The sequence below is a fragment of the Aspergillus flavus genome, chromosome 3 (genome assembly GCF_009017415.1).
Source record: "Aspergillus flavus chromosome 3, complete sequence".
Taxonomy (NCBI): Eukaryota; Fungi; Ascomycota; class Eurotiomycetes; order Eurotiales; family Aspergillaceae; genus Aspergillus; species Aspergillus flavus.
Window position 1 is genome coordinate 5095095 of NC_092407.1, and position 12367 is coordinate 5107461.

Genomic DNA, 12367 nt, shown 5'->3' on the forward strand with positions numbered 1-12367 from the left:
GGCGTCAGCGTCAATGACGAGCTGAATTTTACATGGGCCTAGGGAGCTTTTCTTTCCCTTGAGCAAACAGTCACGAATGGAGAGATACCAATCAGACGGATACGTTCCATCTATGAGTTCTCTCGCGTCCAAGGGCGCCTGTTGGGTATGTCCTTAGAACTCACCTGAGTAACTGCAGGTACCAACTACGGGACAAGCGCCGGTTTGCTTGTTTTCTCTAAAAGGTATCGTATTATCTTGCTCGAGTTTACAATCGACTGGACTTGGAACCCCCAATTTCGTTTCGCTTGAAGCAGGATGCCTCTTCTTGGACTACCGTGTGTCGGGGACCTCTATGTCAGGGCCATTTCATTTCTATGAAAATGCCTATGAAGGGCAACGACAATTGAGATCTTAGCTGTCTGGTATTCCGTCTGACTTAGCTTTCGGCTCGTTGGCCGTGGCATTGGACGTCGGGGATCGTTTCGGACAGCGAAAGCGGGTTTCGGACAGCGTAGATTATAGTCAAACAAGGTTGTTCGGGGATTATAAGTCCCTATGATAATGCTGATTCCAGAGACGACATGACTAGAAACGACAAGAAAAGTCTTGAAAAACGAAAGCGCAAGCATAAAATGGAGAGAGGTTGTGGGGTGAGGTTTCACGAACTACTTAGAAAACTCACGGCTGAGCTGGTCTTGCTATCTGGATATGCCCGTGAACAGCAAGGCCTCCCCGAACATCTCTATTCATATTGATTTATCCTGACTCCTGGTTTCCGAGGGACGCACAATGCTGTGCTGCATTTATGTTTGCAATGACTTGTTCTGTATGTTTAAAGGCATGTACTGTCCGCGTCGATAGCTCGCTCGTCGGATAACACATTGTCGTACAAGATTTAATTGAGCACCTTCGTAGGGGCTATGGGCTCCATGGAATAAGCCAAAGTTGACAAAATTGAATGGATTGACAGATTAATAGTAGTCCGAACATGCCAATGGAGGCAGATCCTCTCATATGTATCGTTGTATGTAGCGCTATGATTAAATTACATGAGCATCGCTTAGACTCATGGCCCGAGGCGCGAGTACTACATACGCTGATAGATGATGTTGATTATACATTTGTGGAAATCAAAATAAGGGACCCGCGGTTGAACGAGGTAACGCCGAAGCCGTTTGACAAGAATTAAAAAGAAATAAACATCGTTCCTTTTCATGGCAGGCTCGGGGTCCTCGCGCTCCCTTGCAGGAAGGGAGATGAGAACGGGTCTCCGATGATCCGGAACGTGAACTTATGTGCACGAATGTTGAATAATGCTGGAACCACAATGAAAAAAAGAAGACAGAAGAAAAGGTAAGACAAAGTTAGCCGGGTACTATCGGTCGTTACCTGTTCTGCTTAACGCTTCTCCATTCGATCCCGACGGCGCCGAGAATGCTAAGACAGCTGCAAATTAGGGCCACCTGAAAGACGTCCAGCAACGCGGCATTATATGCCACCAGCACCTGGTCCATGTACTCCGGTTGGACCAGTTGGCGAAACCCGGTAGCACCGGCACCCACGATTGCCTCTGGATCGAGACCTGGCAGCTGCAGGTTCGCGAGGTTCTCCGCTAGGTGGGTGCTGAAAATGTTTTGCGCTACCGAGGTGAAGAGCGCACCGCCCAACATCTGCACAAACCAGATTAGTGCGGTTCCGATGGGGACTTGTGCCATGGGAAGCACGGCCTGAACGGCCACGGCGCCTTGCTGAAAGCCGAAGCCGACGCCGATCCCATAGAGGAAGAGAAAACCGATCCATTTGGATTGGGCAATATCCACGGTGAAGAGGGTAAGGCAGCCGGCGCCAATCGACATGATCACGCTACTGACAATAAACCAGTGGGCGTAGTGCCCTGTCTTATTGGTCACGGCGCCAGAGATGATGGCACCGGCGGTATTGGCCAAAATCAAGGCAATAGAATCAATGCCTGCCTGCACGGGTGATTGGTTGCGAATGGCTTGGAACTATTGGATATGCATTAGCAATATCGTGGCGTGGTGCGACACATCACACAGGGAGGGGACTAGGGAGAGGCAGGTTACCCAGATCGGCACATAGTAGATCATCACGAACATGGAGGCGCCGATGAAGAAGACGAAGACGGAGGCGCATGCTACGGATCGCTGAGAGGCTACTTTGATCGGTACTGGCGGGAGTGGTGAGCGAGGCTTACAGAACGGATGGAAACCAACGGAGGAATACCATACCGGTGGCGTTATCCTTCATGAGGACCTGAATGACGATAAATGTGATGAGGAGCACGCCGAAGAGAACAAACAGCGCGATAATGCGTCCATTCGACCAAGCGTAGTCCACCCCACCCCACTGGAGCGCCAGGAGAACGCAGATGATGGACGGGGTGAAGACAATCGTGCCTAACGGATCTAAGCCTTTCAACATCTCCCAGGCGCCATGCGTGCGCAGGTCCGCCGATTTGGGGATCCGAAGAAGAAACAGGATAACCACAGCGGTGACCCCTCCGACCGGAAGATTGATGTAGAAGCACCATCGCCAGGTCACTTCGTTCGTGAAGGCGCCCCCCAACTGCGATTCACAAGGAACGGTTAATGGTGCCCGTCACAGCCGCCGGGTGCATCAACGGTGACTTACCAGAGGGCCTGCCACTGACGCAATCCCGTACATCCCCCCCAAGAGCCCCATGTAAACTGGTCGCTTGGCCAAGGGCACAATATGCGCGATGGTGACCAGAGCACCTGTAAAGATCCCCGAGCTCCCCACTCCCGCGATGGCACGGCCGACGATGAGAACTACGGACGACGGTGCGACGCCGCAGATCAGAGAGCCCACTTCGAAAATACCCAGGGCGACGAGAAAGACCCATTTGGTGCTGAAGAGGGCATATAACTTGCCATATAGTAATTGGAAGGCTGTCCTCCCCCGCCGGTCGTCAGTGGAATGGCAATTCGAGGTTTAGTATAAGAAGTATCTCGCGCGGACTTACCACACGTAGTCAGTAGATAGGCGGACGCATACCATCCAATATCGTTCAGCCGGTGGAATTCATCCGTGATGCGAGGGATGGCAACGGACAGGATCTGCGCCACAATCATCATCAGTTCAAAACCCGCCATGCCAGGAAAGAGGAAGAACAGCGCCAGGGGAACGAACGGTGTTATCGAGAGCCACGCAGAACACAGCGAGCAATAGACTTAGCACAATGAGATACAACTTCATGCCGGAGATGTGACTACTCGCGTCGGCAGCCTCGTCGATTAGCATGTCATGGTCGTTAGATGTCCGCACCTCCCCCTCGCCCGTGGGGTTGCGCTCGGGGTCGAGTGCCGTCTCCTTATTGCTCTGCATACTCGGACCCCCTGGACGATGGTGCTGGGTAGAGAGAAGAGTCTGGTGTTGTTTTGCGGAGAGGGGGAAGGGGAACGGGGTCAAGGATATAAGGGAGGTACAGGAATGATTAACAACTTGATAACAATGAAGAAGGGGATGAGAAAGAAAAGAGAGAGAGAGAGAGAGAAAGAAAGAAGAATATGTTTGTGTTGATTGTTCTTTGTTGCCTTCCTTGCTTTTCGGGCGGCAATCGACCATTAATCCCTGCAGCGTGGCCACGTGAGGATGGTCCACTTCGACCTCTTCGTCCTCATGGTTGGTATCAAGCCATGATTCTGGTCCCCTGCACCGGACATCCTACAGATCTCGCTGGGAATGGAGTTGGCTGATGGAATGCACGGCACGCGCCCCGGTCATTCCAGAACGATGCAGTACTACATTGCCGAATGATATACGCACACAGCAGAGGCATTTCTACGACCGTCGCCGGGAGATCAGCCGAGAAGACAATTGCAGGGCATCTACATTCTTGGAGCTAACATGTCTAGTCAGGGTGACATGTCTGCAGTGCTCTAGGCACCTCGGTGTGGGTCACTCGATTGGAATCTGCTCGTCTGCGCCCTACCTCTCAATCCGCCAACCCAGTCACCTTGGCCCGGACGGTGAAGGGACCCTTTTCCGGTGCGGTGAAGCCGAGATCACGCTTCATCTGCAACTGCTCGACTGTCGTCTGGTAGGGGACCAGGTCGAAGCGTCTCGCGACGGTGGCGATGGCTAGATAGATTTCTGCCAGAGCGAAACTAACCATTCGTGTCCCAATGTTAGGAGACCCTCTTAATGGATAGTTCGCACCCAGGGGAGAGACATACTTGATGCCGAGGCAGTGCCGACTGCCTTTGCTTAAGACAATCAGATACCGATGCAACTTGTTCCCATCGCGGGCGGCCTGCACCCAGCGATCCGGGTTGAAATCATCGGGCTGCGAGAAGATCGACGGGTCCATGCATACGAAATAGGCACTTTGACTGATCGGAGTCTGTGGACAGATAGACAAGTTAGTTATTGTTGTCCTTTGAACGTCTGGGGATGCAAAGAAAAGAGGAAGACTGACGCCGGTGGGGGTGGGGGAATGGGATGACAAGGTCTTCGTTCACCAGAGGATCGTTCGGATAAACGCGTGCAGGTCGAATAATGAAGCCAAAGGCCAACCGAAGGCTCTCATTGACAACACCGGCCTATGAACCACGGGTGTCAGGGTGTACGTCGGACAAGGAAGGAGCCCATGAGAACAAACCAAGTATGAGTATGGCAACTGTTCCAATTGTGTGCAGGAAGCCAAGCTGTCGGGAAACGGCATCACAGTCCGAAGCTCATCGCGCAGTTGGAGCAGCAGGGATGGCTTATGTGCCAAATGAAACACTCCCACCGCCAGGGCCCGTGCCGTTGTCTCCGTGCCCCCGGCGATAATGTTCAGTGTCTCCATTTGCAGTCGCGTAGCCGTTTTCTCCTCTTCAGGTACGTCGGCGGTGGCCATCGCCTGAAGCAGGGTCTTCTGGTCTCCCATCGTGCCATTATCCTGTGGATCCAGGATCTCTCCCACCCGCCGTTCAGACAAAAGTCCACAGGTGAAGGAATTCGCCGGCGGAAACTAGGCACGCGGGAAGATACCCGGCTAGCTTCAACAGACGCCCGAAGACGAGTAGCACGGGGATCCAGGGATCCACGCTGTCCATGCCCGCGAGAAAGTCATTTTTGAAATCCGGCTCCGCGAGAATTTCAAGTTCGTTCCGTACACATAATGCGTCGTGAGGTCGGAGGTCAGCGCTGCAAACACATATTTGAGATCTAAGACGGTGCCGTGGTGATATGCCTCGGTGAATCGGGAAGCCAGGAGGTTCACTTCGCTTTGAATGACATACTCGAGGCCCGTGACGTATTTCTTCGAGAAGAAGGACTTGATGATTCCTCGTCGTAGCCGATGGTGATTGTGCTTGATGGTGGTGACCGTAACCCCCGGGAAAAGAGGGACCGCCGGGAATTCAGGATCTTTGTCCTGCTTCTTAGCCCCGCCAGCATAAATGTGATGGTAATAGTGCGAGTCTTGGATATGCACTTCATTGGGATTGAAACGGACAATGGGACCTAGGGGGGACAGAGGTGACTGGTTAATTGTAAGAGTAGGTGAGCGCCAAGGGCTAACTCACCGTACTTGCGATGCAACTCGTCCAGCTTCCAGATATACTTCCCGCCCTTCACTGCATCATAGTAATGCTAATATAGATGCGTGATAGGGGCTATCTTAGGTCCAGCAATCTTTCTCAGACAAGGCAAATCAATACGCGCGGGACCACAGATTACGCCAATTTGTTGTCTACCAAGGGCTGTGGAACGCAGCGAAGCGTGATTTCGAACGGGATATTCTCCCCATGTGTCGGGATGAGGGGATGGGCCTTTGCCCTTATGGAGTTCTCAACCAAGGTCGATTCCGGACCGAAGAAGGATTCCGGGAGCGTGACCAGACGAACAATGCCGGCGGACGAAATATCATCCAACTGTCAGAACATGATCGCAACGTCTCCAGGGTGTTGGAGATAGTTGCCACCTCTAAGAGTGTGCCGCTATTGCAAGTGGCGCTGGCGTATGTGGTGCAGAAAACCCCATATGTGTTTCCCATTGTTGGAGCCCGCTGTGCACATTTCACTGATGGATGAAGAGGTGAACACAATAGAGAATGCATATGAGTTTGATCCTGGATTTCCGCATACCTTTCTCAGTGGTTCGATGTTTGCTGAGGGGCCGCCGAAGGGTGGATATTCCCCTGATGTTGTTTGGTGGACCAAGATGCTGGGCACGTTTGACTGGGTAGAGGGAGCGAAGCCAATTCGTCCTCACCCATGACCTGTGGTGATATTGATGATCCAAGAAATGCGAGTTCTTTCTAGGGAAATATGAACTCATTGTGACACTAACAATGCGAATGGATACAGGCCTCCTGATGCATTCAATAGTTCATGTTAGAAGAGATCAAATAACATAGCTGACGTGCTTTATGCAAGTTGACTACCAGAAGTTATGACTGTCAATAATCGTAGCCTACCACGCTTGTAGAGAAGTTATGAAGTAGCCCCCTGGGTACACGCCATTGGTACGAGTTTCCAACGACCGACGGTCTTTCTTCACACTTATTGCTATCCCTCACTTATATTGGCTCGGTGATAACAAAAACAAGCCAGAGGAGTGCAGCAAACCCCGTCCGGCCAATGCTTGTCCCATGCCAATATCATGAAGAGGAAGCCGAGGGGAAAAAATCAGGATAATGAGAAGGAAACGACGTATAATTCCCTCGGTTACATTAAGGCTTTCCTAGATACTCGACAAAAGCCTTTGAAACAACCTGCAGTAATTTCCAGGAGGTCTGCGGAAAATCCTCCAAGATGGTTTCATTCCCAAAGTGTTCGCCAACAATGATTCAGTTTTTCGTCAAAGAACTAATTGTTCCCACCAACAGGTCTTTGTTGACCTTTGAATTGACACGGTAAGAAAGGCCATTGACCTGTTGATCGGTTCTTTCATGAATAAAGACATTTCCCGGAATCGATTGGTCACTGCCACTTGATTTACCGGTTCATATTGGGAGTGTAAATCGGATATGTGATGGGTGTTATATCTATATAACCTGCCGAAGTGCCCGCTGTACCGTCCAGAGATCCCCAAACACCACCGCTTTTCTGATCAATCCTTACGTATTTTGCGAGCCAGTTCACCTGACCTAGCATATAGAGGTAATACTGTTTCAGACCAGTCCTATTCAAATCAGAATGGGAGGAAGCGCAGGAGGCTCTGGGATCAAAGTTCCAGGTTCAGGTGCACGTCTCAAGATCCCGCGACCTGCCCCGGATAACTGGAAGAGCAACACGATCATTGCATGGCCATACGATTCCCAAGTCTCTCCGCTCATCTTGGAAGGTTGCTGTGGCAATCCGGACCATCTTCATACCTATGGCGATAACGATGCTTTCCGATTCTGTGATTCTGCGAGCAACCCTAGCAGCGTCAAACAATGCTTGGAGAATCAAGGCATAAAGGGTGTGGAGGAGCTCCATAAGAATGGCGGGAGCACATTGTTGTCTTCACGCTCTGTTTCAATGCCAGCGCTAGGCATCGTGGGTATGTTGATTGCTGGGGTCTTGGTCGAAGTGATTGGGTTTGGTTTCATGGGAATTTGATAGTAGAGACGATCTTCTCAAGGTGTTGAGGCAGCAGCAGGAGAGTTTGTGGTGGCCTGTGCAGTGATGCAGACGTTTGTGTTCATCTACTATCGAAATTGAACTTTATGCTAGGTATCACGATAGGCATGACTCGCCTTTGATACTGCTACACTCAGCGCCTATGGGTCTCTCATTCTTCCTAGATATAAGTAGAGCCGTAGTAACCTAACCTCCGACTCCAGATAACTTCAGATACCTTAGATAGACTTCTTCACCACCATTCCTAAAATTCATTCGAAACAACAGATGAAATATGGACTGGTATAACATCATAGTGCGTAATGTGTAGTGTTACAGATCGCAACTTGATTACTGGAATGATGAGCAACTATAGCGTCCTCTCCAGTGCCCATGCGAGTCCAGGAGACGATGACAACCTGTTTACCTTTAATGAAGCCGATCAAAATAGACCATGACTACCCGGAGCGATGCGCCAACCGCTTCTGTCAGAAAGGCTCTTCCCAAGGAGCAGGGTCCAGCGATGTGCGGAGCTTGGGGCAAGACGAGACTATTTCTCCCATTGATCGTCACGAGACAATACATGGCAAGAAACAATGGCAGGTCGGAGAAAACGTGACTAGACATATGTTCTACTTTGGTTATTAGGGTTGCATGACTAGGACTCCAGACGCTCTCATTAATCTGCTAGGAAACCTAAATCAACCAAAGAACAAAGCCTGTCTAATTGACCCTTGTAGACTGTGATGGAGTGGACATCAAACCAAGCGAGAACTATTAGACTTCTTAATTTCGGCTAAGGAGTAATGGGGAATTGCAATTGGTCGAAAATGAAGGCGCAGCCAGGCTGAGTTGGAAATACGAGATACTGACCACCCTCGTAGTGGCAGTGCAAGGCTTTCCACCAGGATTGATCGTTTTCTTCCCAGGAGAGGCATTATAAGTCTCGTGTTAGGACACTCCTGTCTCTGGGGTTAACGTTCACTACTATATGCCCGCATCATAATTAAATTATACTTCAAGCTCATCTACTGCATATATATTCTCGCAATGGCCCCAACAGAACGTGAATATCAGCCACAGGAGTTTATCCTTACTCGGACAGGGCCATTGCGAATTAACATGACAATTGCCCCTAAAAGAGACGAGCATAATTCCCGTTACTTTGTACACATCAATGGGTTATTCCACGATAACACGGATATTACCTTGCATGCCAGCGACAGCAAGAATGGTCCGATCCTCGGTAGCTGCAGGTTCAACAAGTTTTACACCACTAGAATGCACCTTACCCTCGGTGACCAGCAATCATATCTGATGTTCTCACCGCAATATGGCTGCTATAGCTGGTCTCTAATGGTTATTCGTCACACTGCGGGGAAAGTCCAACAAAGGCGGGAATTTCTATGGAAAAGGACCGAAGCATCGCGAGTCTCAGGCCTGCTAGGCTTGGAACTATGTGGTGCAGACACGTCTGACATTTATGCCGAGTATTTTGGAGCAGCGTCAGGGAGTCTGAAGGCGGGAAAACTGCGGCTTAGATATGATTTGGGCGACATTTGGAGGACGATGGCACTCTTGACCCTGTCTGCATTGATAGAAAAGGAGAGGCAACGGAGGGCTCGACAAGGGCATACTAGCATTGCGATGCTTATTTTATAGAGTACTGACGTGTTTCGTTATCTTGCTTTCCAGCGGCTATAATGAGTGTATATCCTACTACACAGAAGCAATGTTTACGCACTGTACCTAGAATATTAGTGGTGCACTGTTGTCCGATATCTATTTTGCATTTTTGCATAGATCTACATTCCGCCGGCCAATAAGGCCATGGACATCATGGCACCGTAGAAGATTAAATCGCTTATCCTATACTGGCATCCTGACGACCTGGATCTAATCTGTAGCAGCGGTTGTCGCAGTGGAGTGCGATCGTCAGGTTCCATAGGTTCCCGGTATCCAACGGAATGCAACCCCATCATTGCCTTTATATTCAGCATATACACGATCCCCTACCACCAATCGAAAGTTTTACCTGGTATCCAGATCACTGCGAGGGAATAATTCCAACTTAGGTAACTTAGTAGCATTCTATATGGTCCGGAACTTTCGTCTTATCCTCTGTAACTAGCCATGTGGCTGAGGCTTAGATTTGACAGTATTTTGATAAAGTTCCACCAGCACCGCAGAGAATAGTAAGATATCTAGTGTGTTTCGAACGCACATATACCTAACCGCTCTCATTTAACTGAACCGGCCATTTCATCATATGGTGTAGAAAATGACTGCCGTCGACATATGCAACAGAGACCTGAAGGTAAGACATTTACGGCACGCACTCAACCAGATCAGATACATGCTGGATGTACGGCCAAGGGAAAAATTGTACATACTGCTTTAGTCCTGATACCAATAATTGCGGGGTCTGGAAGCACTTGTAATATATATCTAGAATTAGAAGTGACTTATAGATAATTGTATATATAAGGAGAAACAGATCGCCGCAACCAGTATCTACCCCAGAACAACTGTTCGATAAGAATTAACTCGTGAATGAACAAACCACCGGGAGATCTTAAACTATTCCACCATATTTATCACACCGACACCTGATAGCGAGAGTTCATGCGGATCCGCTTGCCGTAAAAGTAGAATACCACTGGCACCGGCAACAAACCCAACGCGACAAACCCAAGCAATGAGTTCCCCCATCCCAGCCCCAGGGTAGCATACATGGAAGGCCCGGCAAGCGGCAAGAAAGCTCCGACGATGGACCGCACGACCGTGTTCGCCGCGATGGCTGAGGCAGCATATTCGCCGAACGCGTCCACGAGATAGGATTGAATGGGGAGGAGGGTCGCGATCATTCCGCAGCCGACCCAGCCCAGGCCAATGATGGGCATGATCCAATGGACATGCATCTGAGCGGACCAGCCGTACCAGAAGAGACCGATGGGGATCAGGAAGCTTCCTGGGATGAGCGGCGGAAGTCGGAATTCCGGCTCCGCTTGGCCGTTGTTTCTTTCGATGAGGAGATTTTGGATCTTGTCGGAAAGGGCACCAAAGCCAGTAATGCCAATGAGGGCTCCAACACCAATGCCAATGTAAACCAATCCGGTGGCGCCTTGGCTAAAATTGTAGGTGGTTTCGTATACTTCGGTGACGGTGGTAAAGAGCAGGTACAGGTAGCCGAATACCACCCCTGTGAGCATGCAGTTGTTTAGACGTTGGCCTGATCCGACATTTGGAGCTTCTTACCTGTGTATAGCGAGAACAAGGCGACATTTGGAGTGAGGAAGAGTAATTTCGTTGGTCGGGTTATCGCCTGTATGAAAACCTTCCGGGAGTCTAGCTTCAGGGCCTGTCCCGCGTTCACCTCCACCGATGTGTTTTCTTGTCTGATTCGCTTCGCTTTTTGCCGCAGGAGAACCGGTTCGTATGATTCGGATAGGACAAATAAAACCAGAACGACCGCGACCCCGGACTATATCAAGAAACTAGTGAGTGAAGACGAAGAGGCGACGGATCGAAGTCGAGACTAACCACAATGGCTAGCAGCCAGAATACCCACCGCCAACCTTGTGCCTGGGAGAGGTAGCCACCAGCGATCGGCCCGATGACAGGGCCAAGGAGCGGGCCCAGCCCATAGAGGGACATGGCGACTCCACGCTCCTGTCGAGCAAACATATCTGCGACAGAGCCTGCCCCCAGAGTGACCGGACCGCTGCCCGAAATCCCAGCAAACAGGCGAAAGACCAGCAGCGCCCCGACATTAGGGGCGAGGGCACCTGCAATATTCCAGATCGTAAAGATGAAGGTACCCACCTGATAGACACGCAGTCGACCATAGATTTCTGAAAGCGGCGCGAGGAAGAGCGGTCCGACGGCGAAGCCGACGAGGTAGATGGAGACAACGAAGGAGGCCAGAGTCCGGTTGGTGGAATGGAAGTCTTTCATGACGAGCCCCTGTGCCGGAGCGACAATGGACGAGGTCAAGGGGGTGAGAAAGGTGAGATAGGAGATGATGCCCATATTCCACCATTTCTTTTTCCTCGACCAGTTCACCGGTCGCGCAGGGTCGGTCGGCCCATCCCAGCCCACCTCCTCAGTCGACGGTTTTGATGTCTTCTCTGCTGGTCCCTCCCCCTGGCCATGTCCACTGGGTGTTTTGCAAATCCTTGGCGGCTCTTCCTGGTGACCCATGTTCCCAGACCAAGGTCTAGCGGGAGAGGTTGTTCTCGTAGATTCTAATCGGTATGATGATACATTAGCCAGACGAACACAATCTAGACGAGCTTGCCTCTTTGGAAAATCATACTTACTGGGGGAATCGCAGATGGGGAATGGACGGGACTTAGGGTTCGTTGCCCTGCCTCTGAGTGTTTTGGGGGAAAAGAAGTAGAAATGCCTTTGATCATGACATTCCCGGTGCCGCAGTCCTTTTATTTATATCTGCCCCCCATTAAGACTCAGGCACCCCCTTACTTGGTCTCCTGCCCATTGTCGGTGTCCAGCGAATGAAATATGTAGGCCAACCAGTCAACAAAGAAAACCAGGTGCATAACCAGATTTCATACGCCACGGGGCGGCGAACTTAACCCGATTTGCTTGGCGATCGGAAGGCAGATGAAGAATAATACACTGGAAATTAAGCATAACTACCCGAGCTAACCGGATTAGACATAGTGCGGTTACGACGGGTCAGAAGAGCAACAATGGCCATAACAGTGCACAACTGACTCTCCACGTACATATTGTCAGCCTCTCCTTTCCCGAAGGCTCTACAAGCACAAATCCACCGCTAGACGCTC

The 12367-nt window shown here is 50.5% G+C and overlaps 6 protein-coding genes across 6 annotated transcripts; 3 read left to right on the top strand and 3 right to left on the bottom strand.

Moving 5' to 3' along the window:
- Positions 1-516: 516 nt before the first annotated feature.
- aflT (uncharacterized protein) lies at positions 517-3573 on the bottom strand. The gene is made up of 6 exons (XM_041291564.2): positions 3154-3573; positions 2987-3080; positions 2635-2912; positions 2232-2568; positions 2067-2170; positions 517-1988 (listed from the first exon to the last, which is right to left on the bottom strand). Exons 1-6 carry the CDS (start codon positions 3346-3348, stop codon positions 1368-1370), a joined length of 1629 nt encoding a protein of 542 aa, XP_041145478.2. The 5' UTR covers positions 3349-3573; the 3' UTR covers positions 517-1367.
- Positions 3574-3958: 385 nt separating this feature from the next.
- On the bottom strand, positions 3959-5448 carry aflU (uncharacterized protein; the record flags this gene model as incomplete). The annotated part of the gene is made up of 6 exons (XM_071511682.1): positions 3959-4130; positions 4200-4366; positions 4470-4565; positions 4625-4887; positions 5014-5154; positions 5250-5448. 6 exons carry the CDS (start codon positions 5446-5448, stop codon positions 3959-3961), a joined length of 1038 nt encoding a protein of 345 aa, XP_071365355.1.
- Positions 5449-5465: 17 nt separating this feature from the next.
- On the top strand, positions 5466-6228 carry aflF (the record flags this gene model as incomplete). The annotated part of the gene is made up of 2 exons (XM_071511683.1): positions 5466-5511; positions 5942-6228. 2 exons carry the CDS (start codon positions 5466-5468, stop codon positions 6226-6228), a joined length of 333 nt encoding a protein of 110 aa, XP_071365356.1.
- Positions 6229-7148: 920 nt separating this feature from the next.
- On the top strand, positions 7149-7556 carry F9C07_2105751 (uncharacterized protein; the record flags this gene model as incomplete). The annotated part of the gene is made up of 1 exon (XM_041285659.1): positions 7149-7556. One exon carries the CDS (start codon positions 7149-7151, stop codon positions 7554-7556), a length of 408 nt encoding a protein of 135 aa, XP_041145479.1.
- A 1050-nt stretch (positions 7557-8606) lies between these two features.
- On the top strand, positions 8607-9218 carry F9C07_2231802 (uncharacterized protein; the record flags this gene model as incomplete). The annotated part of the gene is made up of 1 exon (XM_071509890.1): positions 8607-9218. The coding sequence occupies one exon, from the start codon at positions 8607-8609 to the stop codon at positions 9216-9218; it is 612 nt and encodes a 203-aa protein (XP_071365357.1).
- Positions 9219-9916: 698 nt separating this feature from the next.
- F9C07_2282831 (putative MFS multidrug transporter) lies at positions 9917-12111 on the bottom strand. The gene is made up of 4 exons (XM_041291565.2): positions 11879-12111; positions 11100-11803; positions 10815-11040; positions 9917-10758 (listed from the first exon to the last, which is right to left on the bottom strand). Exons 2-4 carry the CDS (start codon positions 11757-11759, stop codon positions 10154-10156), a joined length of 1491 nt encoding a protein of 496 aa, XP_041145480.1. The 5' UTR covers positions 11760-11803; positions 11879-12111; the 3' UTR covers positions 9917-10153.
- Between the last annotated feature and the right edge of the window lie 256 nt (positions 12112-12367).

Coding starts and splice junctions, on each gene's coding strand:
- aflT (XM_041291564.2), bottom strand. CDS start 3,348: ATGCAGAGCAATAAGGAGACGGCACTCGACCCCGAGCGCAACCCCACG. Junction 2,913..2,986: donor CTATCTACTGACTACGTGTG/GTAAGTCCGCGC, acceptor GGGGGAGGACAG/CCTTCCAATTACTATATGGC. Junction 2,171..2,231: donor CATGAAGGATAACGCCACCG/GTATGGTATTCC, acceptor CACTCCCGCCAG/TACCGATCAAAGTAGCCTCT.
- F9C07_2282831 (XM_041291565.2), bottom strand. CDS start 11,759: ATGGGTCACCAGGAAGAGCCGCCAAGGATTTGCAAAACACCCAGTGGA. Junction 11,041..11,099: donor TCTGGCTGCTAGCCATTGTG/GTTAGTCTCGAC, acceptor TTCTTGATATAG/TCCGGGGTCGCGGTCGTTCT. Junction 10,759..10,814: donor CTTGTTCTCGCTATACACAG/GTAAGAAGCTCC, acceptor GCATGCTCACAG/GGGTGGTATTCGGCTACCTG.